Source organism: Notechis scutatus, chromosome 7 (assembly GCF_049901735.1).
Source record: "Notechis scutatus isolate UNSWTSFEM ecotype Mainland chromosome 7, rNotScu1.2, whole genome shotgun sequence".
Classification (NCBI taxonomy): domain Eukaryota; kingdom Metazoa; phylum Chordata; class Lepidosauria; order Squamata; family Elapidae; genus Notechis; species Notechis scutatus.
In genome coordinates, this window is record NC_142015.1 from 13009518 (window position 1) to 13036962 (window position 27445).

General features: G+C 37.2%; 1 protein-coding gene across 1 annotated transcript in view; it reads right to left on the reverse strand.

The window, feature by feature from the left end:
• Positions 1-27445, reverse strand: part of UNC5D (unc-5 netrin receptor D) — a 657451-nt gene that overhangs the window by 239683 nt on the left and 390323 nt on the right. The window contains exon 4 of the mRNA XM_087969985.1: positions 15291-15394. Coding sequence (XP_087826111.1) covers positions 15291-15394 — 104 coding nt within the window. The remainder of the gene's footprint in view (positions 1-15290; positions 15395-27445) is intronic.

A 27445-nucleotide genomic window follows, 5' to 3' on the forward strand; every position in this document is an offset into this window, starting at 1 on the left:
TTCTATTTCCAGAACAGAGAGTGATGAGGATGTTGGTTGTCCTCCAGAGGTTTTGGACTAAAACTCCATAAGGCACTGGCTATTTCAGTTGGGATAGATAGCAACTGAAGTCTGAAGCATGTTGGGACTTTCAACTATCTATTAGTGTTTACCAGTTTCATGATGGCTTCTTCCATGGTGCATAACAAATTAGGTACTTCAAGACCTACATATGAAAGTGCCACAGAGTTTGAGGAGGTCCTGAAAAAGATACCCTCTTGGAGGAACATCTCCCCTTTGTCAAATCACATTCTTATTACTTATCTGCCCCAACAGTGAAATAAGTTAAGAACATCAACACCCTAATTAACAACCAAAAGGTATACACAAACACAAACCATATAAATACAATGTGTAGAATAGCCCAGTGCACGTTTTCTGGAGAGGGAGAAGTTCCCTGATGATGGGCTCTAGTATGAGCCCAAAATCTTGGAAGAATCATTTTTTGGTCCTAGTAACCGACTAAGATTGGATCCTAAGACCATTCTGCTTTTACTCTCCCTCTCATGGGCTGCTTGCAATTTTCCCAGATGTGAATGACAGGAAATTAAACTACTCAGATAATATTTTGGGGGAAACCTGCCAGTAATCATATTAACTGGACCCTAAACGAATGTACAACTGAAAACATGCATGCAACCTTCTACAATGCTGTTACAAATCTGGGACTGGAACAACTAGTAACCAACAATACTAGACTTAACAACTGCCTCGATCTCATCTTCTGCAATAGTTTGAGTTTAATTTACGGAATACAAACTAAAGAACTCTTTTCCAACAATGACTACAATATGATTGACTTTTGTCTCAACATACGCCCCCACAAAAATCATCATAACAACGATCTCTCATCTCTTGATTGGCAATCTCTATTCACTGGATGCAATACTGTTGAAGACCATTACAACATATTTTTACTTGAAGTCAAAAGAGTCATTAAACTATATGTACCAACAACAACTCCCAAAACAAAACAAAAAATATTACCCATAACAATAAGGAAACTTCAATCCAAAAAGAGATCACTCTGGCGGAAAACAAACTTCAAAAGCTGATACAAAAATTTATGCCACCAGATAAAGACTGAATGCACCAATTATCACATTAAACAAGAGGAAAACCTTCTATGTACCAATTCCACCCACGCTTTTTACAAATTTGGAAACAACAAACTAAAAGACTCAAGGTCCATTCCACCCCTGATAGGACCTAATGGTGAAGACTGCAACAACGACACCATTAAAGCCAACATCTTTAACACATTCTTTGGTTCAGTATTTGTAAACAGCAATGGATCATGCCCAGTATTTCCTAGCCGAACCACAGAAAACTACAATGATCTAATATATATCGATTTTACAGAAGACAATGTTGAAAAAGCACTACGCAATCTAAAACCATCTCTATCTATTGGACCAGACGGAATATGTGCCTACTTCTTAAAAAAGCTATCCACTGCCATAGCAGAACCTCTAAGCATAATCTTTGAAAAATCTTTCAGGACCAGCTCCTTGCCTAACCTATGGTCACAAGCCACAGTCATCCCCATCTTCAAAAAGGTTGAAAATTACAGACCAATCTCCTTATGCTGCATCACCTGTAAAATCATGGAATCAATTATTAACCAATCCATTATCCTCCACTTAGAGACAAACAACCTACTCTCTAATAAACAATTTGGTTTCAGAAATAAACTATCCTGTAATCTGCAACTCTTACACTGCAAAAATATATGAACTACACAATTCGATCAGGGCAAAACGATAGACGCAATCTACATAGACTTCTGTAAAGCCTTTGATTCAGTGGTACACGACAAACTACTCCTAAAACTAAAATCTTATGGTATCTCTGGACAACTGCATAACTGGATAGAAGCATTCCTGTCAAACAGACAACAAATGGTCAAAATTAGCAGTGTCCTATCAAATTCTGTACCTGTCAATAGTGGTGTTCCCCAAGGCAGTGTTCTAGGACCAACTCTCTTCATACTCTACATAAATGACCTCTGTGATCATATTAAGAGCAACTGCATTCTTTTTGCTGATGATGTAAAGCTGTTCAATACCACAGATAATACTGCTACCCTTCAAAAAGATCTTGACTATGTATCAGAATGGTCAAACAAATGGCAACTTCAAATCTCAACAAATAAATGCTCTGTCTTACATGTTGGCAAAAAATATCAGAAAATAAAATACAGGCTGAATAGTCAAGACCTTGTTGATGATCCAAACTCTGTCAAGGACCTTGGAATACTCATCTCTAATGACCTAAGTGCTAGAGCCCACTGTAACTACATAGCCAAAAAGACATTAAGAATTGTTAACCTAATCCTACGTAGCTTTTTCTCTGGTAATATCACACTACTAACTAGAGCAGTGGTCCCCAACCTTTTTTGTGCCAGGGACCAGTTTCACGCAGAAACACTTTTTCAAGGACGGGAGTCCGAGTTTGGTGGTTTGCTTGCAGATGTTTCATTATCTGACTAGGTAACATCTGATGTTGTTACCTAGTCGGGTAATAAAACGTCTGCCAGCAAATCACCAAGTTCAGGGAGCGCGAATGCCTCCTCATTGCAACCCTGAGCGACAGATAGTCCCTGCAGGACGGCTGAGAAGCCCTGCCTCTCGGCCCTGCCTCCCTCAGCCTCATCCCTCAGGTGTCTCCCTCCCTCCCTCAGCTTCATCCCTCAGGTGTCTGCCTCGTTCCTCTCTCAGTCGCTCTCTCGCTCCTCCACCAGCCCAGGAAGAAACTGCTTCAAAGAAGCCTGCAGGGTGGCTTTTCCTGTCAGCGCAGCTCTTCCGAAACGCCCGTTCACCCCCACCCCGCCGCCCACGGTTCAATCCAGTGCTCAGTTCTGCCTGCCTGCCTTCGTTTCTGGTGGTTTCGGAGCGCAGCTCCTCCGAAGCACCCGTTCACCCCCGCCCCGCCCGCCGCCAGCGGTTCAATCCAGTGCTCCGTTCTGCCTGCCTGCCTGCCTTCGTTTGTTTCGGAGCAGCTTCGGCTGAGTAAAAGAGGCGAATAGTTATTATTCTCAGTCGAAGCTGCTCCGAAACAAACGAAGGCAGGCAGGCAGGCAGGCAGAACGGAGCACTGGATTGAACCTGGATTGATTGGCGGCAGGGTGGGGGTGAACGGGCACTTCGGGGGAGCTGCGCCGACAGGAAAAGCCACCCTGCCGGCTTCTTTGAAGCAGTTTCTTCCTGGGCTGGTGGAGGAGCGAGAGAGCGACTGAGAGAGGAACGAGGCGGGAGGAAACCGAAGCCGCTGAGCCAGAGAGCATTCACCGAAGGCGAAGAAAGCCGCCATTTTTTTAATTTTATTTTTCTTTGCGGCCCGGTACAGAGTGTTCCACGGACCGGTACCGGTCCGTGGCCCGGTGGTTGGAGACCCCTGAACTAGAGCATACAAAATATTTGCTAGACCAATATTCGAATACAGCTCATCAGTCCAGAACCCACATTATGTATCTGATATTAGCACAGTTGAGAAAGTCCAGCAATATTTCACAAGAAGAGTTCTCCACTCCTCTACTCATTGTAGAATACCTTATGCCACCAGATTCAAAATTCTAGACCTAGAAAACCTTGAATTACGCCATCTTCGGTCTGATCTAAGTATGGTATATAAAATCATACATTGCAATATCCTACCTGTCAATGAATACTTCAGCTTCAACCATAACAACACAAGAGCACACAATAGATACAAACTCAAGGTTAACCACACCAAACTTGATTGCAGGAAATACGACTTCAGCAACAGAGTGGTCAATGTCTGGAATACTCTACCTGACTCTGTAGTTTCTTCCCCAAACCCCAAAAACTTTAACCTTAGACTGTCTACTATTGACCTCACCCCTTTCCTAAGAGGTCTGTAGGGGGCGTGCATAAGTGCACCAATGTGCCTACCGTCCCTGTCTTATTGTTTCTTTTATTTTTTTATATGTACCCATTTCATGTATTCATAATTATACCCATTATCTTGTAAGCGATTGACAAATCAAAATAAATAAAAAATAAATAAATAAACCCAAAAACATCTTACCAATTACATATTCTAGGGGTACTTCTATCTGTATTCTATCCAGGCACTGAATCATTTTCAAAGTGCATTAAATGAATGGTCTTTCCTTTTATTAGTAATATATTATAATAAAATAACTACTGATTACTAATAGCACATAGTAATTCAAAGGATGTAGCAAACTGTAAGACCATTCATCCATTTGAACCAGCTTAATAGTTTTCTACAAAACCATTTGCTGCTTAATAGATTCTTACAAAACTATTTGCATTTTATCACAGATGCATCATGGTTTGCTTTCTCAAGCAACCTAAATTGTTCCTTTGTTTCGAAGGCTGATTCTTTGTTTTGAAATCCATAAGTCCTCCTACAGAAGAATAGAAAGTACATCCTGGAAAATATGCTGTCTCCATTTACATAAAGGTAAATCAAGTCTGTAAAAGCTATCAATTATTACTTTGAATAGACTGTCTACCTTGATACGAAGAGAAAATTAGCCTTACACACTAAGCATTTATGTAGGTTTATTGCCCAAAGCAAATTATACCTGTTACAATTTACAGACTTGGAAACAATAACCATTTTACAATCAACACCTATAAATCAAGGTTTATTGAGAGCTCTACCATTTTAATCTGTGGAAAGACATTAAACTGTCACATTTTTTTATCAGACATCATTTCTAACTTTTATGAAAAATAGATTTTTCCATTTAGCTGATAAATGTAAGTATCATGTTCAAAATATTGAATAGAAGGATCAGAAAAAGTCATCAAGAGTTCTTTATCTCCATAGTCAGGAGAATTAACCCCTGGAAAGGCTCTACTATTCACTTGGACTGTTTTCAGCATTGCAGACTTAATAGATTGCATATAATAACATTGTAAAGAAAAACTACTTCCTTTAGAAATTTTAAGCCTCTGCCATAAAACAGCTCCACCACTGGATCCCATCCTAGACCCATGCAGAACGTCTTCATCTAAGACATTCATAGGATATTGACCATGTACTGAGATATAGCTCTGCTTCATAAATTCCTAATGTTTGCTTTGTCATGCTTTATTAAATATGCCAACCAACAGTTTGTGGGTTACAAATCAGAAAGTTAGAATCAGGACTCAAGTCCCAATAAAAGAAACCCTAGAAATCATCAAAAATAAATACCAACCACCCAAATACCTCATGGAACTAGCAGAACGCTGCGTAACCATCACATATTTCATATACAAAGGACAAAGATACAAGCAAATTGAAGGAGCCTCCATGGGATCACCACTGTCACCCGTCATTTCAAACCTGTTAATGGAAGAATTCGAATCCAGAGCCCTAGCCAATGCTACCCACAAACCCAAACTATGGCTAAGATACATCGATGACACATTTGTTATTTGGCCCCATGGAAAAGACAACCTAAACAATTTCCTAACACACCTAAACAGCACACACCCAAAAATCAAATTCACCATGGAAACGGAAACAAACAAACAACTACCATTCCTAGATGTACTAATCTACAAAAAAAAAAAAAAAGATGGCACACTAGGACACACCATATACCAGAAGAAAACACACCCCAACCACTACACCTCAATGCTCAATCCCACCACCACCTAGCACAGATAAACTCTGTGGCCAAAACATTAATTGCCAGAACCAAATGCCTGGCAGACAAGACACACATAAAGACTGAACTATGCACCCTGACAAAAGGACTGACAGCCAATGGCTTCCACAAAAGCAAAATCACAGGCCTGATCCACAAAAACACACTGAGACATAATGGAGACCTAGAAGATGAACACACCTTTGGAACAGCTGTCCTGCCCTACATAAGAGGTATGACAGACAAAATCAGTAAGATACTACACAGGCATCACATCAAGGCTGCCTTCAAACAGACAGAAAAATAGCAGCCATCCTCAGAAACCCCAAAGATAAGAATGACCTGGAAAACCAAGGCATATATGAAGTCCCCTGTGCATCCTGCCCTACCACATACATCGGACAGACCAATAGAAGAATAAGTACCCACCAGGATGAACACAAAAATGCAGTAAAAAAGCTGGCACACACTTCCTCACTAGTCCAACATATGAAAGCCACAGATCATAGCATCGACTTCAATGGCACCAAAACCCTAGCCGCTATAGAAAACCCTAGCTACAGAATTATCAGAGAAGCCATAGAGATTGAAAAAAGACTTGAAAGAATGAATAGAAGAGATGACTCCACCAGACTGTCAATTATCTGGAAGCCTGCACTCACAAACAAAAAAATCTCCACACCACAAGCCAGGCAAACACCTGGGCACAAACAGACCTCCTCTGATACCTCCAGCTCAAACACACCCCAATCAGGCACCCAGATGAAACCTAGCTTCCTAATAAATGATAGCTGTCCTTTTACCTGAAGCCAAGATGCACTAAAAGCCTCCAATACAGGAAACACAATGTTGCCAGCCAATCAAAAAATGCTACAAAACAGACAGAAGATATTAGAAACACCAATCAAGCAGAACACAGCAAACTGTGTTCAAACAGCAAACACACCAATAAACACAGACCAAGACTCCCAACCAATCAGGATGAAGAAAAAACCATTCTAACACAGCAATAGGCTAGCACCAAATTTAAAACAGAAACGGCTGTGAAAGCCTGACTCACAGACGAACACAATACACAAACCTGATGATGGCAGATGAGATTCTGCCGAAACGTCGCTACAACTTTAAAAGCACAACTATAATGACGTGGGAAAATACCTGAACAAAGCTGAATACCATACATATACATACATACACACACACACACACACACACACATGTTAAAGTCCAAAACAAATTAACATGATTCAATGTGATGTGTGAAACTTGCCACAGATTTGTTTCTTTTTCCATGACTAACACAGACTAATTTCTTGGAGATTTGTTATATCCTGAACTGGAACAGGCCCACTTGGCTGAATTAAAAGTAGTCTATGATTCTAAGGATTTTTTCCCTAGATGGGCAAATAATTTGTGCTCATTAGAGCAAAGAAAAAAATGGTTTCATGAAAACAACAGCTATCACATTCCTTATTTTTTTTGTTAATATCCTTCTCCGGCCAAAACCCAGGACAGATTCATATGCTTGGTTTAAGATTTTATTAAATTAGCTAATTCATTAAACAATTAACATATTCATTTCCTTCTTCTTTATACAAAGACAAATTTGCTAATATAAAAATGTATATACACATATTTTCTCTGTAGGTAAAAATCTGCATAGATTTAAAATTAGTCTGGTGAGGCTAGTTAGAACACACACACAAATCCCATAGCTAAAATACAATATAATATGTTGTGTTGATGTAAAAACAAATTGAGAAAAATGAACTGATGCATTTTGATGTCTTAATATCTAGTTAACATTATGTGGATGTAGTCCTTCTATATAGTCCTATGATTTTATTATTCCTTTTTATTTGAATGAGCTATAATTTTATGTACTTTTGAAATGATATTCTGCCTATTACAGGGGAAGGAACAAAAACTGCTCACTGTTAGAGGCAGAGAAATGGAACATTTTTCAAGTGTTGAAAATATGGTTAGTATTTTATTCACTGAATTTATAAAGTGTGCTGCTCTCCTACCGAGCATCCACAGCAATGAATAGTGTGTTTTTTCTCGCTCTCCACCCCTTATGTGTGTATATGTGTGTGTGTGAGAGAGAGAGAATACAAAATGAAATCAATAAAAACACTAAATGGCAATAAAATGCAATACTATACAACATTAATAACTAAATGGATAAGAATATTATTTACATTTCTTGTATAGAAGAATATCAAAAAGCTAACTTTATCACCTGAAATAATTATTTGAGAGGACAGCAATATAATTAGTGATTAATATGTTGGATTAGGATCAGGGACATCAAGGTTTAAAACCCCTTTGAGCCATAAAAGGTCATTGAACGACCTTAGACCTGTCACTATCTTTCAGCCCAACTGACTTTACAAGGTTTTTTGGGGGAGGGGGGGTTGATAAAAACCATCCAACTTTTTTTAAAAAAGAAGAAATTGTTCCCAAACATATGATGGGAGGATATTTTGTGGTCAGATGATAACTCTCACAACTCTTAATATTAACCATCATGCAAGAACTACTGAGTACCATGTTCATTAAAATATGCAGGACTTCTAGTATTGCAGGTCGAAACTATGCCATCAGTTGGGCCCAGGAAGTACTCAGAAGCCATTGAAAAAAAGATTGTGACATCAGTCAATGCATTTTTGTACTGGCTGTCATTTTTAGAGATTTTTAAGCCCAGCATCACAAAAGGACAATGTGAGAATCATCTAAATGAGAAGCAATTAACATGTGGATCATTATAGTCATCTCTTTTTCTCCATTCTCCAGAAAAAGAGGACCAGCACACCAGATGGAACTTGGCCACATCTATTCGTGCATTCAGTCAACTAAGCTCAATAATTATAATTTGATATATTATGGCTTCCTATAATTGCTTGCAGTCAGATATGGTGCCTATTTTGAAATAGTGTCATGTCCTCCCTATCCCTCTCCTCTTCACTCTGCCCCATTTATTAATAATAATGCAAGCTTTTATCAAAATAACTGGGCTAATTGTAAGTGTGAATTATTATCTTTTTCAAGTTTCCTAGATTAATACCACTGGCCAGGTGCAATTTATTTTAGAGCATGCATTCAATTTTCCCCCGTTTGTTAAAACACTGCTATAAAATCTTTAAAAACACATCTTTTCACATTAGGTTTTGGAATTAAACAATTTACATTTATGAAATGAGGTGTGGTTTTAATATGTTTGATTTCTACATACCACCCAAGGACTTTGATAGTTGATGGTTCAGAAATTATAGAAGAGCAGACAGAACTGGGGTTAAACATGTTATAAGCTTAGGGTCCTTATATTGCCACAAATGATCCAAGTCTAAATCCCCTTGAATTCCTTTGGTCAATTTAGTGCTAAACATTAGTTTACTATATTCTTGTATATATAATAGAATAAATCTTCTGTGCTACAACTTCATGTATGACTCCGACACTTTGCACCTGACAGAAATAGTGTTCAGACAGTCTTGAAAGAACTTCTGTGGAAGGCCTCATCAGAAATTATTGTGCTATTGGGTCAAGGGCTCATTCAGAGAATTTTCACATGACATAAATGATAATTTAATTGATTTTGTTATAGCTTAACATGACAACAGTGTGTATATTTTAGACTTAGCTGGTCCAGTTAATAGTGGTTTATTCAACAATCGTGGTTAATCAATCCAATGCTTTCAATGATATCTGAACCAGGCAATACAGGGGATGATTTACTATTATTATTATTATTATTATTATTATTATTATTATTATTATTATTATTATTATTATTATTATTATTGTTATTGAAAGTCCAAGAAGAAATAGCAATTCAGTTGCTTCTGTTCTGCATTATTCACTGGGAACATGGTAACAACTTATCTTTCCTTTTAACACACACACATACACACAAAACTGGGCAGATAGCACAGTCTTCTTAAACAGTACCACCAACATCACTATAACATCCATTAGAAGACATGAATCATGATTTTAATCTATCTTCCCTTTTGAATGAATATTTCTGTATTTTGCTCCTTTTTAATCAGCTCTTCAGCTTTTTTTCATATCCCTAGTTAACTCGCAGTCTATTCTACAAGGTTTGTGTGTATCTCCCCCTACCCTCCTCAACCCCTTCTGCCTCATTACTCATCCTATAAACTAGTTTCCAGTAGCATGTGCTCAGCAGGCTTTCTAACTAATGAACAAAATGTGCAGCTTGTGTTTTTTTTTTCATTTATTTTTTTTATCCCTTTAGCATCTTCTGTCTACCCAATTAATAGATCCATAGTGATTTCAACTGAGATAAGAAGCAAGTGGTCTCTTGTTTACAGCAGCTTTTCCTTCTCTCTTTAATTTTTACTTATTTTTTATCAGTGCATCTAAACAGCAATCACATCAGCACAGATGCATCTCTAGACTTTTGGAGAATAAATATATTGCAGCACAGATGGAGCTGCTGGCCTGGAACTTTCACTCTGAGAATCCACCTAAAATTTGCCATTAAAGCAAGCAGTGTTGCTTCTCCAGCTGTGCTCTTATATGGAGAAAGAAAGCTGGGCTACCACAATGGAGGAGGAACAATAATTCCTGGCTTGAACAGATCTCCCCCAGCCTCCACAGAACCTTGTAACAAGCAGCACCCTGAAATCAATCTCTATTTAGAAAGAGAAAAATGATAGCTCCATGGTATTACCCCTGTTTCATACAGAGAAGAGCTTCACATCACCTGCTGAAAAGGACATAAAATAGCTCATTTGGGTTGTGTTTAGTATAACTGCCCAGCCATTGTAGTTAGTGGTTAATATACAATGAATTATGGCTTAGCATCATAGCAGGAGCAATCTCAGTTAGACTTATATATTTCCCCATAACCAGGGGTGGGATTCTACCAGTTTGCACCTATTTGCTAGAACCGGTTGTTAACATTCTAAGCAGTTCTGAGAACTGGTTGTTAGAAGAAATTACTGGCCTAATCCTGCAAGGAAGGCAGGAAGGAAACATTCTGGTGTTGCTTACAGAAACTGCCTCTCTGTTAACCCTTCTTGGCAGGACTAGACTTTCTGTCTCAGGAACTTCTCTGGAGATTTTTTCCTTCCTTTGTTGATACTTTGCTTGTGTGGAGTGACCATTCAAAGTTACAATGGCACTGAAAAGAGTGACTTATGACCATTTTTCACATTTACGACTGTTGCAACATCCCCACAGTCATGAGAGGCCAGGCGAGGAGATGCATGCCTTGATGTGAGTGATACTGAGTTGGCCACACCCAGCCAATAACATGACCACCAAGCCATGTCCACCCAGTCACATGACCACCAAGCCACGCCCATCACCTAAGCCACGCCCACAGAACTGGTTGTTAAAAATTTGAATCCCATCCCTGCCCATAACGCTTTACAGCAGGGATCCTCAATCTGTGGGCTACAGCTGAGTGGCAGGTGCCAGCACTCACAGATGAAGCTGTGCATTCACACATATGCACCTGCCCCTCACATAAAACCATTCCCTCTTTCCCCCGAGTTATAGCAGCACTGTAACAACTGCTAAAGTCTATGAAGATTCTCAGTCCTCCAGGTCATGGTTGTCCCAAAGGTGTTTTTTTCAAGAGGCAACTGGACTTTCTGTTTTTTCTTTGAAGATGTTTTGCTTCTAATCCAGGAAGCTTCTTCACCTCTGACTGGATGGTGGGAAATGGTAGGATATACAGCTGTCTCCAAGGAATATAAATCCTCTTGAAAAAAGCGGGGGACAGCTTTGGAGACAATTGCTAAAGTCATACTCCTTCAGAGTTAGGACTCTGAAACAAGGAAGCAAGAATAATGTTTTCTCCTAGGCTGGAAAATGTCTTTGTCCATAATTCTTGGTATATACTTAACCTTTCCAATACATTTTCATTACTGGGCTGCATTACTACTATTCTTGTATGCATGAGCACCAATGGATAATTGCATTCTGGTTTTCTTATTGATTCAGATTCTTATCAAAATGCATATCATGCTCCTGGTAAATTATTTTCAAAATGCAGCCAGACAAAATTATCTTTCAATCCCTACAGTCACATTTGGAAATGTGAGTTAAAGAGGCAGTTTTTCTGCCCACCTCTGAACATCCAACTAAGAAATTTTTTTCTAAAAGGGTATAATGTAATCAAAAGCCATTTGAAAAGCAGATGTATAATCAAAGACTATTTGAAATGTCCCCAAACCAATCAAACTCCTGACCGAAATAGAGCTGAAATAACACATATACCTGATCAGTTTCAACATGTTGCAACACATTCTAGCCATCTGTTTTCAAATCAGTTATTTAAAGTATAAATTGAATAAAATACAAGAACCATCATCAAAGAATCAGAGAAATCATGTGGTTCGGTGTTCACAGTTTTTTTTTATTAATTATATGGATGTCTTGCCTTCTCAGAATATATGGCATGCCACGGTCATTGTTTGTATCTATATCAATGTATCTTCTGTGACAAAATCACAGCCCTTTTTGTCAGAGTATATTCATGAACTGGAATAGACCATGGTAACAAGGTCAGCCAATGAATAGGCAAGGCAACTAAGTCAGCCAATGAGGACTGTTTGGAAACTGAAACTAGAAGTAGTCTAGGCATGACTCTATATTAAGCTCTGCAGCTATGTTAAGCTCTGAGTCAGTCTATTGAAAGAGAAACTAACTTGCTTGCTTGCTGAAGACTAGAGCTCTACTCTGAACCTGTAACATGTCTGCTTCTGTTTGAGTTTTCTCCATAATAACCTTTATATGTTACAGGGACAAAAAGTTCAGTGTGCACAAACATTTGGCAATGTTGCAAACCATGATTCATTCTTTTGCACAAAAAGCTTGGTGATTCCAGCTTTAAAGTTGTTCAAAAGATGGATCAGTATGCAGAAGGATTACATTTAAAGGGATGTAAGGCATTATGCAAAATATCAAAGTCCAAGCCATTCCCAGTAAGCAAGAGTAGCACAAGGCAGACAACAAGATCTCTACAGATGGTACATGCAGATTTGGTGGGCCCAATGCAAGCCAGCTTGGGAGGAGCTAAGTATGCAATCATTGTAGATGACTATAGCAGGTTTGGAAGCAATGTGTGGGTGCATATTCCAAAGGCAATTAGAAGAAAGGGGCAACCAAAGGCTAGAAAGCTCAGGTTTGTGGGCTATGAGCCAGCTCAAAGAGTTATAGCTTTAGCGATGGGAGCAAAATAATAGTGTTTTCAAGGTCTGCAAGATTTGCAGAGCAAAATTGGAATAGAATTGATACAAATTTATGGAATGATTCACTTAGTGACAGTGATCCACTTCAGGGGTGGGATTCAAATTTTCTAACAACTGATTATGTGGGCATGGCTTAGGTGGTGGGCGTGGCTTGGTGGTCATGTTATTGGCTGGGTGTGGCCAACTCAATATCACTCACATCGAGGCACACATCTCTTTGCCTGGCCTCTCAAGACTGTGGGGATGCTGCAACAGTCGTAAGTGCGAAAAGTGGTCATAAGTCACTTTTTTCAGTGCCATTGTAACTTTGAATGGTCACTCCACAGAAGCAAAGTACCAGCAAAGGAAGGGAAAAAAAACTCCAGAGAAGTTCCTAAGACAGAAAGTCTAGTCCTGCCAAGAATGTAATAAGGGTTAACGGAGAGGCAGTTTCTATAAGCAACACCAGAATGTTTCCTTCCTGCCTTCCTTACAGGATTAGGCCAGTAATTTCTTCTAACAACCAGTTCTCCGAACTGCTTAGAATGTTAACAACCGGTTCTAGCGAATAGGTGCGAACTGGTAGAATCCCATCTTTGACGGTAACTCACTTAGTGATGGTGTCAGCATTCAGGAAGGAGAAACTGAACAAGATATGAAGCAAGACAGGGTTGACACACATGAGCAGTCAGTGCCACACAGGTCAGAGCGATGGAACAAGAGGATTCCACCTGACAGGTTTTCTGCTAGTGAAGTTAAAATGTATAATGTATGGTATGAGCCAAGGAATTACGAAGAAGTATTGGCATTACCTAAAATTGAACAAGTAAAGTGGAAAGAAGCCATGGACAAGGAAATGAAATCCATGGGAGAACATGAAGTGTTCAAGAGTTGCAAGGCTGATGGTTGCATATCCACTGGAAAGTTAAAAGGTGGGAAAACTCTGAACTTTTCAGTGCTTTCTGGCAAAAGAATGCTAGAAATAATATATGTTTCATTGATAATAGAATTTTTTTAGTTTTTTTTAATTATGTCAAACTATGGAATGTGCTTAGAAAAATGGGAATTCTACAATATCTCATTGTCTTTTGAGAAACCTATATTCAGATCAAGAAGCACCTGTCCAAACAAAAAATAGTGAAATAGGCTGGTTTCAGATTGGCAAAGGAGTGTGATAAGGCTGCATACTCTTATTTATTCAGACTATTCAGATAATATATTGAAAGAAGATGAGCATGATTTTAAAATTGGAGGAAAAAATATCAATAACCTGTGTTTTCTGATGACACTAATCCAATAACAGAAAACATAAAAGAACTTGCAACCTCTAGTACTAAAAGTCCAAGAGAACATTTTAAAAAATCAGACTAAAATAATATAAGGGGAAGATCAAATTAATGAGAACAGGAAGAACAACCAGCCTTAGAATGGGCAATGAGGAAATTGTGATGGTAGATAGCTTCTGCCTTTTAGAATTAGCCATCAACACCAATGGAAGAAGTCAGGAAATATGCCAGTACCACTTTGTCAGTACTCAGTACTCAGTAGTCAGGAAGGCCTTGAAAAACATAATCAATCAATCAAAATATATCTTCTGTAACAAACCAACATCACTTTTCAAGTGCTTTCGTAGGACAAGAGCAGGCTGAGCATGAAGGTGGAGTTAAATGGATTATCAGTATGGAGTCACTGCATTGCCACAAGAGACCCAAGTTCAACCCCCTCCCATGAATTCTGTTGACCCTTATCTAGCATCAGTTTAACTCTGACTGTTAGTTGACTAGATTCTTGTGTGTAGGTAGCAGTAATAAATTCTTCAGTGCTTTGAACTCAACAAATGTTCCTGATTATTTGCACCTGACAGCTTTCTAGTAAAGGAAACCAAATCCAGGGTGTATAGGTCATGGTGTATCTTACCACTAGGAGAAATGGTGACCTTACAAAAGCAGGAGTTTGGCATGATTGGGGGCCTGGAAATTGACCAAGTACTGACATTGACACCTTTATACATGACTTATCTAGATCATGCTCCTATAAGCAATATATTTTTCTTTAGGGTAGTGAACTTGGATTGCTCTCCTTCACAATTAGATAGATCTTGGGTTTAGTTGCAACATCAACGATAAAATCCAGTGCACATTTCAAAGCATTTTGAAAACTCTAGTCAGGACTAAAAAAAATTATTTAATGCATTGATCTTTCAAGCAAATTATTTGGGAGGGTTGTCTGTGGTGGTGCTTTTGTTTTAAATTGTTGCAATCAATTATTATTCCTCATAGAAAACACAAACCACAGGATATTTGCAAAGCAAACCAATATTCTGCCCTATCTTAATTCTGTATTGTATTGAACCTCATTGAAATAAAAGTGTAACAGATTTTATGGGAAATGCAAGGGACTTCATTTCTCACCTCTGCTGCAGGAATTCCCTCTGGTGGCCGACAATGCAGCACAATCATTCCTTCAATTGGGACTTCCTTGCCCTGGGGGTCTTGCTCAAAATTTTTGCGTAAATCTGTAAAGAACAATTTGCAAGGGTTAATCTCTCCAAACAAGGTCAAATGTCTCTTGCAGGAAGTGCAAATGTTGGATTTAGGCACTAAGCCATCATATTCTCCAAAGCACCTGAAGGCAAGACAAGAAGCAATGGATGGAAGTAATCAGTGAGAGAAGCAACCTAGAACTAAGGAAAAATTTCTTGTCAATTAATCACTGGAACAACTTGCCTCCAGATATTGTGAATGTTCGAACACTGGGAGTTTTTAAGAAGAGATTGGATCTGAAATGATATAGGCCTTCCTGTCTGAGCAGGAGATTGGACTAGAAAACCTCAAAGAGTTGATTCTGTAATCTGTATATGGGTTTGTTTAGTTTTGGCTTGGTGTAGTATGTTCATTGCTAGTAATTATGTTTAGTAAGACACAGCTTACAGCTCAGAGTGTTTTTTTAAGCCAGTAAATTGTTACTGAGTCAACAAGTTATATTATATTATAAGCTGACCAGAGATATGTATGTGAGATGGCTGGCTATATGAATTGATTAAATAAATAAATATTCATAGATAAACAAACCACACTTCAGCATATAAATCAGACAAATAATGATATCCCAATCCTCATCAGAGAAGCTGTTGAGCATGAACGGAAACGTCTAAACGCCATCTTATTTGGTCTAGAGGACATCAATGACAATGATGACATCACAACTGTCCAAAACATCATCAGTGATTATCAAGTATCAACCATCTCCCCTGATGAAATACTTGACATTTCCCGCATTGGCCAAGAGCTCAAAAACAGAGGCGGCTCTGTGGCCCCACGCTTCTGCAGGGTCACTTGCAAAAATGAATCAAGCAAACGTAAATTCATTTATACTATAAATTCACTTGCCAAAAGCAACACCAACCATAAGAACCTCCGTTCTCGTCCTCATCTAACCATACAGCAATGTGCCCGCTCCCGTATACTCCGCACAGAACTAAAAAAACATCTAGACAATGATGGACTTCCGGTTTGCAGGGCTTCGGCGGCGGCAGGAATCCGCGATTGTGCGCAGTTTCTGCTTGCGCTCGCCACTGGAGTGCCCCAAGCCAGCCGGCTTCGGGGCTATAGTTACCCCATAGAGGTGACTGAAGATAGGGGAGACCCAGCAGGGGTCGAGGGGAATCGCACCTCCCCTCCTCAGCTGCCTTAATTCCCTTTTCCGAAAGCGGCAAGAGCGGCGGTCAGAAATGGCCGCCACAAAGAAGCACTCATCCGGAAAAGTATGTGCAGGAGGAAGCTGAGAAGTGAAAGTTTCAGCTGACTGGGATGACAAGCAATATTTAAGATATCCTGGAATTTAAATTTTGGAAAAGGATACATCGTTCCCAACGAAGATTTGGAAGCAGCGAACGAAAGTGAAAAGGGAAAGTTTGTTTTTTCTCACTCTCCTTCCTTACGGTGATAGCAGATGAATGAGAAATTGGAAAAACCCGCTTTGGCATCAGCAGGTAATTAAACTGGAAAATTAAAGCCAAGGGGACAATAAAGATTTCTGAACACTGAAAAAACCTTTTTTTTTTGCTGTAAGTGGGAAGGGAGAGGAAAAGAATTAAGACTAAGATTTGGCTGGAGGAGACTGCTTGGAATTTAAAAGACTAGAGCTAAATTGTAACAAGACTTCTAAAAGATACATTTTAATTGGAACTTTGTAACTGAATTGTAACCCCAGGAAGAGAAAGTGAAAAAAGAAAAAAGTATTAAATGAAACAGCCTGTGTGTATTTGGACTGCTTGATGTCTTTGGGACTTTTGGAAATTATTATTTGAATGATTAAAAACATTTGGGTTGTTTAAAAAAAATTTCTACAATGGCATTACTTGTGGATGAACTGAAAATGGAATTCAAAAAATATAAAGAAGAGGAACAAGAAGGGAAGGGCTCTTTTGGCTCCATTTTTCACTTTTTAGAAATGGCAATTTCTACTTATGAGAAACTACAAGAACAAGAAGATTGGGATGAAGAAGAAGCCATCTTTAATGAACAAGCAACTTTATTTGAGGAAGAAAGGGGAAAGTGGGGAAAGAGAATGGAGAATTTAAGACTTAAAAAAAACAACCAAAAAAGGGAAAAATAAGGTGAAAAGTGGGCACAATGTTAGAAAGCAACAGAAAAGAGGAATACAGAAGAGGGTGGAGATCAAGAGAAAAGGGGGTAAAAAGGGTAGAGTGGAGAAGCAAGGGAGGAAGGAAGGGAAGAGAAGCTACAAAGGTTTGAAACAAGATGTAAAGAAACAGGATTTATTCAGAGATAATGGGTAAAAATATAATTGAAAAAGAGATTCTGCAAAGGTACATAAGATTGTATTGTTGTATTTGTATTAGAAATAATGTTAGAAAATTGGAACAACATATGATTATAAAATGGGATAAAATATTCAATATAACTCAGTGAAATTTTCTTATTTTTTGAACAAGATAAATGAAATGAAATATGAGAGAATTGAATTAAGAAGAAATGGGAACATATTAATTACATAATGTTTTAAAATATAAGTGAAACGGGGTGGAAGTAACTACGTAAAATTTATAAGTGTTCCCATAGAAACATGATACCTATTTGAAAAGGAATGTGTAAAATGCTCAAGACTTAAATGAATATTAATTTTAATGACAGAGTTTAATTGGTATGGATTGTTATTTTAATTATATTATATATTTATATTTTTTTCTTATTTTAAAATATAGTGCGTAGCTTTAGAATGTACTAAGCAGAATCCGAATGAAAATTATGTATTATTTTAAGTGTTAAATTTAGGGGAAAGATATAAAGGCGTCATACTCCAGTCAGTGATTACAGGAGAAATTTTGTGTTAAGGAGAAAAGATAATAGACAGCCGAAACAGGACAGACAAAGGATATAAGTATAATGATTTAAATTGAGATGAAATAAATAAAATAGAATTAAGAGAGTGAAAAGAGGGGAGAAGCTATATAGAAAATGTAGAATGGTAAATAAGATATGGAATGGTATATAAAAGTGAGCATGAACTTGAATTTATGTCTGTGCAAAAAGATGTAACCCGGGATTAAGCTGCTTTCCAAAAAGATGTTTTATGTTTTTATGTTTTGTGTTTTGTTTGTATATGTTTGTCTTTTAAAAATTAATAAAAATTTTGGAAAAAAAAAAGTCTAGACAATGGAGAAGGACCTCTACATTGACTACCGTGCTGACTGTATCAAAAGTAAGTCACACAACCCACAACTCAGCTTTAATTTTCAACCACAACCCTACTTCAACCAATCCACCATCACCCAAGATTAGGCATGCACGCCCCTAACTACCTCTATTCCAACTACAGCTGGCCTTAAATGCAAGCTTCTCAATGCAAGAAGCCTTGTGAATAAAATACCTGAATTTGTCCTCTTACTAAATATGGCTAAATTCGACATCATATTTGTCTGTGAAACATGGCTCAACGCATCTCTCCCTAACTCCATTACCACAGTAAGAGACTATCATGTTTACCAATCAGATCGTGAAATTCGTAGAGAAGGTGGTGTTGTTATCTTCTATAAAAAGTCCTTACAACTAAAAAACATCCAAGTTACCCAAGAGCTTGCTCTTCCTGAGACCATCATCTGTGAACTATCCTTAAATATCACATTTCGATTCTTACTATGTTACAGAGCACCTGATTATGACATCGAACATGTAAACAAGCTAAATACATTACTAACATGGGCAACATCCTGCCCACACGCTTTTATCTTTCTTGGTGACTTCAATCTACCTCATATTAACTGGACCCTAAACGAATGTACAACTGAACCCATACATGCAACCTTTCACAATGCTGCTACAAATCTGGGACTGGAACAACTAGTAACCAACAATACTAGACTTAACAAATGCCTCGATCTCATCTTCTGCAATAGTTTGAATTTAATTTACGGAATACAAACTAAAGAACCCTTTTCCAACAATGACAACAATATGATTTACTTTTGTCTCAACGTATGCCCACACAAAAATCATCACAATGATGTAATACCCAATTATAACTTCAAAAAAGGCAACTATGATCTTATAGACAACGATCTCTCATCCCTTGATTGGCAATCTCTATTCACTGGATGCAATACTGTTGAAGACCATTACAACATATTTTTATTTGAAGTCAAAAGAGTCATCAAACTATATGTACCAATAGCAACTCCCAAAACAACAACAACAACAAAAACCAGATTACCCATAACAATAAGGAAACTTCAATCCAAAAAGAGATCACTCTGGCAGAAAAATAAATCTGGTCACGTTGCCAACTTCAAAAGCTGATACAAAAATTTATGCCACCAGATAAAGACTGAATGCATCAATTATCAAATTAAACAAGAAGAAAACCTTCTATGCACCAATTCCACCCGTGCTTTTTACAATTTTGTAAACAACAAAATAAAAGACTCAAGGTCCATTCAACGCCTGATAGCACATAATGGTAAAGACTGCAATGATGACACCTGTCAGCCTCAAGATATCTTCCATAATATATATATTCTGTATCCTAACTATTGCATCTTCTCTGCTGCTATGCCAATCTGTTTCTTTCGGCTGTCATTAGCAACGGAGGGAGGGGGGAACTTGGAGGGGAAGAAAGCTGGAGGTGTTTTGCATTCCTTTGCTGTGGGTAGTAAGGGGAGGGGGATTCCTGTTTTTAACTTTCCATTTCTTGGCTAGCTTCTATCCCCTTTTGCGCAACTGTGAACTTTTATCAAAATATGTCAAGGTCAACGGACAGAAGCCTCATCACCACCTGGAGATGGCCACATGATCATATTCAGAACTTTTAATTGGAAGAGTCATTTGGACTTTGGGGGGTGGGAGCATTTCCATTCCTTTGTATATATGATCTGCACGCCAATTTCTCAGATTCGGAATTAAATCTGTAGCTTTCACTTTATTCTCCAGTAAAAGGATAACTTTGCTCTAACCCATGGAGTCTGAGTATTTCTTTCTTGGATTGTGAAGGGAGCACAGACTGACATTAAATCCAACATCTTTAACACATTCTTTGGCTCAGTATTTGTAAAGAGCAATGGATTTCCAGTATTTCCTAGCCGAACCACAGAAAACTACAATGATCTAATACATATCGATTTTACAGAAGACAATGTTGAAAAAGCACTACGCAATCTAAAACCATCTCTATCTATTGGACCAGATGGAATATGTGCCTATTTCTTAAAAAAGCTATCCACTGCCATAGCAGAACCTCTAAGCATAATCTTTGAAAAATCTTTCAGGACCAGCTCCTTGCCTAACCTATGGTCACAAGCCACAGTCATCTCCATCTTCAAAAAGGTTGAAAATTACAGACCAATCTCTTTATGCTGAGTCACCTGTAAAATCATGGAATCAATTATTAACCAATCCATTATCCTCCACTTAGAGACAAACAACCTACTCTCTAATAAACAACTTGTTTCATAAATAAACTATCTTGTAATTTGCAACTCTTACACTGCGAAAACATATAGACTACACAACTCGATCAGAGCAAAGCAATAGTCACAATCCACATAGACTTCTGTAAAGCCTTTGATTCAGTGGTACACGACAAACTACTCCTAAAACTAAAATCTTACGGTATCTCTGGACACCTGCATAACTGGATAGAAGCATTCCTGTCAAACAGAATACAAATGGTGAAAATTGGCAGTGTCCAATCAAATTCTGTACCTGTCAATAGTGGTGTCCCCCAAGGCAGTGTTCTAGGACCAACTCTCTTCATACTCTACATAAATGACCTCTGTGATCATATTAAGAGCAACTGCATTCTCTTCGCTGATGATGTAAAGCTGTTCAATACCACAGACAATACTGCTACCCTTCAAAAAGATCTTGACTGAGTATCAGAATGGTCAAACAAATGCAAGTCTCAACAAATAAATGCTCTGTCTTACATATTGGCAAGAAAATCAGAAAATAAAATACAAGCTGAATAGTTAAGATCTTGTTGATGATCCAAGCTCTGTAAAGGACCTTGGAATACTCATCTCTAATGATCTAAGTGCTAGAGCCCACTGTAACTACATAGCCAAAAAGGCATTAAGAGTTGTTAACCTAATCCTACGTAGCTTTTTCTCTGGTAATATCACACTACTAACTAGAGCATACAAAACATTTGCTAGACCAATACTCGAATACAGCTCATAATTCTGGAATCCACATTAGGTATCTGATATTAGCACAGTTGAGAAAGTCCAGAAATATTTCACAAGAAGAGTTCTCCACTCCTCTACTTATTGTAGAATACCTTATGCCACCAGACTTGAAATTCTAGACCTAGAAAACCTTGAATTACGCTGCCTTCGGTCTGATCTAAGTATGGTATATAAAATCATATATTGTCAATGACTTACCTGTCAATGAATACTTCAGCTTCAGCCATAACAACACAAGAGCACACAATAGATACAAACTCAAGGTTAACTGCACCAAACTTGATTGCAAGAAATATGACTTCAGCAACAGAGTGGTCAATGTCTGGAATACTCTACCTGACTCTGTGGTTTCTTCCTCAAACCCCAAAAACTTTAACCTTAGACTGGCTATTATTGACCTCACCCCTTTCCTAAGAGGTCTGTAGGGGGCGTGCAGAAGTGCATCAGTGTGCCTACCATCCCTGTCCTATTGTTTCTTTTATTTTTTTATATGTACCCATTTCATGTATTCATAACTATACCCATTATCTTGTAAGCGATTGACAAATCTAAATAATAAATAAATAAATAAATAAATAAATAAATATAAATAAATAAATAAATTAATAAATTAATATAAATAAATAAATTAATACTGCCACTTTTAACTGTCTGATGAACGGTCCTTCCTAAGTTCCTTTTTCTGAGGTTTAGCTATGGGGAGCACCCCCTTTTCTAGTCTAATTCCCTCATTCCCCAAGGTCACTCACACATTCCATTACAACATAATGTTTGAATCTTGCAAAAATTAACATTGGGAAATTAACATTATGGAAAGCCTTACAGTTGACATACTGTACTTATGTATTGAACATACAGAAATATAAGAATAATGTTTACATTTTATAATGTTTACCTCTTTTGCAAGAAATTCACACGTATATACAGTACATTTATTTAGCATGTACATTGTTTATTAACTGTTTGCAGTTATGACTGTGATAAAATAGTAATTTATGACCAATCCCTTGCATTGACAACCTTTGCAATTCTTTAAAGCAAAGCTGAAGTCAGATCATAAGCCCATTCTCAGTTTCACTCAGTGAATACTTCACTTAACAATCAAGTTGCCAGCCCAAATTGTGATCCCTAATGAAGATTACTTATATGCAGCAAATTTACCAACATCAGCACATTCTGAAAATTAATAAAGCAGAAATGATTCAATCAAAACCAAACAATGAGAATCAACCATAAGGAATAAAAAAGTTAGAGAGGTTAATACCTTTAGTCTTCTAGGCTAAATAGATAGAACTTGAATGATAGAAGAAGTTGTTAATGTTGCATTTGTAGTACATGTTGTAAGACACCAGGTTCTAGGTATGGTAAGAAAATCTAGTTTTCTAGCAGTCGTGTATTTTTATCAACCACCAGACACTTGTAGTATACAAATATGATAAATATTTTTAAAAATTGAACTTTAATGTTATATATGTTAATAACAGCAATATTACTTTATGCATACAAATGGGAGGATGCTTCAATCCCCACAATGGATGAATGGTTGCAAAAGTTGATTGAGTTAGTAGAGATGGCTAAATTGACTACTTTGATAGAAGAAGAAAAAAACACAAAATACTTTTGTTTCTATTTGGAAACCATTTCTGAACTTCGTGCTTGAGGTAGAAAAAAATGAAACTTTGATTTTGGGTTTTACTGATTAGATAGACCTATTGTTATAGAAATTACTATTTTATATTACTATGTATAGGTAAAAAGTTGAGGTTCGATGTTACTTCTTATTCTACTGCACCAAAGGGAGCCAGAAGTCAATGGCTTTTCTTTCTTTTTCCCTTCTTCTTTATACTTTTCTCTTGAAAAAGCAGTTTGGAAGATGACTTAAATCTTCCTCTTGGCCTTGGCAATTATTAATTCTTTAAACTACTCTACTTACTTAATCCAAAATACATTGGTCAGATAGCAAGCTGAGAGAAAGAGAACCAGCTTGGGCAGAATGTTGCCTCAAGGATTACATTATAATGAAAAGATTAAATGATTCAAAGGTAATAGGAATCTGACTCAAATAAGACGTTGATTGAAGTCTTTGAATGTCAGAATTGATCAATAAACATATATCTGCTACTTGACATAGAAGGAATCTCCCTTATGGTCAATGGGGTTGAGCCAGTGGTGGGATTTAATTTTTTTTTTTTACTACCAGTTCTGTTGGCGTAGCTTGGTGGGCATGGCAGGGGGAGGATACTGCAAAATCTCCAGTCAGAGGTGGTATTTGCCAGTTCTCTGAACTACTCAAAATTTCCAGTACCGGTTCTCCAGAACTGGTCAGAACCTGCTGAATCCCACCTCTGGTTGAGCAAGGAAACAGGTATTTATTTACCCCTAAGAATATAACAAAAAGCTCAACAATCAAGAGGTCAGTCCTAATTGACTGAAGGGAAGCTAATTTAGAATAATCAGATTTAGGATTGGGCTGCATATCTTTCACATCTGGAAACTGATTTAAGTCCTTCTCCCCCTGCAGAAAGGCTGAAGCTGTCAGAAACTATTTCCTACTGCATTCAGATGCTTTTCAAAGAGATGCTATCTTCTTTATCGTTCCACTCACTCACTTGGTTTTTTTCTTTAAATGAAAAGCAAAGCTGTTTTTGGCAGATAATTTTTGAGCAAAAAATAATCATTTTTTTTCAATTACAGGAGATTCAAATAAATAAATAAATAATAAAATATGTGCATTGGCAGTACATATATTAAAATTGCCTCTCTAGCCTGATTTCCTCCAGATGTTTTGAGACTATGGCTCCCCAAATTCCCAGCCAGCTTGGCTGAGATGATTGCAAATAAGAATGAGCCATGTATTCTTTTTGCTGCATTTGAAAAAAAGAGATCAGCCTTCCAAAACAGGATGAAAATTGAGGACATAGAATCCAATAATTTTTTTTCATTTGCAGAAATGTTTAATTAGAACAGGAAGTTAGTACAAGGTATAATGTTGACAACCATCATCTTATTGAGGCCTTCAACAATGAATCAGTTATGATTCATACTGAGCAAACAACTAATGGACACCCACTCATAATACCAAGAACATCTCCACAAGCTTTCATTTGCAAGTGTCCTTTTTGTCTATTGCTAAATCTGTTTGGATTGATAAAAGGGCTTCCTATGTGGACAAAAGATCAAGCTCTAATGAACATTGTAAAGGACTCAGCAAGGAATATAAATGATGCCAAGAATATAAGATCCAAGAAGAGTCTAATAAAGGGATGCAATAGTATACTGAAAATTGATCGTTCAAAAATTAGAGAAATTGTAGATTTAACATCAAGAATCCAACTCAAGGTCATTTGTTGTTCTACACAGAACTTTGACCCCTGAAGAAAATCCTATTTCTCAAATGGGATTTCAATGTCAAATGGCTGCTCAGTCTAATGCTAACACTTTCTAGAACTGAAATTGACTTTGACTCAGATGGAAGCATCTGGACATTGATCATAGAACAAATTGCTACTCTCATGAAGCTATCAAGCATGCATGGTAACTGAGTTCATCTATCACATGAAGCCAGAATGTGGTATATTTGGCCTGGAGTGATATTCAAATTCAGCTTATTGTGATTTTCAAGTTCATGACTTGTGTGAAGCAAACAATTGTTTTAGGATAGGTGGATAAACAGAAATGTTGAAGTATATAATGTAAATTGATGTCTGCATGTATAGAAAAGACACTGTAACCTTGAAGCAACCTTAAGAATGTAAAAAGAATTGCTATTTTATTAAAAATGGAAATACTTTGAATTATTTCTTCTGTTATTCTACAAAACCCAACTAAATATTATTTAATAGTCTATTATTATTATTATTATTAATAATAATAATAATAATAATAATAATAATAATAATAATAATAATAATAATAATAATAATAATAATAATAATAATATAAAATAATAACATTTACTGCAGCAGAAACTTTGTTAGGCAAAAGGACAAGAAGCTATTCCAGTGGAAAATGTCATGCCAAAATAGCTTCCCGTTATAAGACAGCTTAATTGATCCACCTGCTTCAATAAATTTCTTGCTCTCTTCATGCTTCTATGTTCGGCAAGAAAATTCATAGTCCAGAAAAAAAGAGTCAATAAAAATTCAATTCTAAATAATATGTGCTTGCAGCCTTGCAAAACTGAGAAATTATCATCTCTGTCAATGTAATGGCAGTTAATACAATGCAATGAAAATAATTTATGCATGCCAAACAAATCAGCCAATGAAAAATCACAGCCGTTAATAAAAATCACGAAGTCAATGACCCATCATATCAGTTTAGCCATGTGTTCAATTTACAATAGTGCTATCAATTGGGCATCCTGAAAGAAAAACCTCGGAATATACACACAGAAAGGGGAATGTGTGAAAGGTGGCCTATTACAGATTCAATCACATCCTGATATATATACAGTATATTCCATGAACATATACAGCAAATATTTTAGATATTAAAAATGCACTGCCTAAAATTGTTGTTGCAGAGAAAATTCCAGTGTTCTCCAGAATCTCCAGCTACAATCTACTAAACTGGAGTGCAGAAATCTAGATGATCGCTAGGTGGCAGCAAAGAGGCAGAAAAATCCAACTCTGCTGCCATCTTTGGTCCAGATTTTGTAGTCCTATTTTCAGTAATTTAAGAGGCAGCAATCCAACATAAGAACCAGGACAATTTGGTGCAAAAATTAACTAAAAGGTACCCCGGGATGGATATTTTAAGAATCTTTATGAAAGAATAAGAAAGCGGCAGAATTATAAAGGGAAAGGAAAAAAAGTGAAAATATTTTTGGCAGCTGAGCGGGGCTTCGAGCCGGGATAGGAAGAAGCCAGAACAAGATATCTAAACAAATTGAATTAAAATACATTGGCAACAAACAGGCACAATTTAAAGCTGGACTTAAGAGTATTAAAAAGAAGGGGGAAATATTCAAATTGGAGATTTGATTGGTTTGGAATACTGAGGCTTGGAAAGCCCTGAACAATAAAAAGGGGGGGAAAGGTGAGGAGAGTATAACAGAGAGTGCCATCTGGTGGACAAAAAATTAAGCTGAAAAAGGAAAGTTCCTATTTCTCTATGAACCTGATTTGATACAATGAAAAGGAAATATTGAAACAATATAAGTACCCTAGAAAGTGAAAATTGAATTAGAATAAAAGAAAAAATACGGATTGGACTGACTGGTGCTATAAACCCAGTTCTGGAATAGTTGTGAATCTAGAAAGTCTGAAAAAGAAAAAAGAAAAAGAGAAGCTGATTTGTGGATTTGAATGACTATAAGATATAAGAGTGTGCAACGATGATATCTCTGTGGGATCTAAAAATGGAACTTAAAAATTTGAAAGAACTATTACATACAAGAGGTGGATCTGAGTTAAAAGCTATGGAATGGCGATTGAAGAACATGAAGAAAAAACCTCAGAGAAGGAGTTAGTTCAAGAAGAAGCCATTTTAAATAGACAATCAACACAAAGATCACCACAAAGAAGAGGAAAAAGAAGGGGGGTTAAAAATGGGAGATTCAAGAAAGTAACTAAAATGTGGAATACTTGTAAAAATCAGAAAGACAGAAAGAAACAGCAGAAAAGTAAAAGGGGGAAGGAAATATATATAGAGAGAGAGGGATATAAATCAGAGGAAGAAAAGATTTGGAAAAACAAGAGGGAAGAGAGGTCATGAGGAACAGGAACAGGAAAGAAAAAAATATGGGAATTGTAAAATTAAAGGGAAATTTTTCTTTGCCTGGAATACATAGGGATAATGGTTAATGTATTAAGAAAGATGATTCCTCATTGATATGAGGGGTAATAATAATGTACTTTG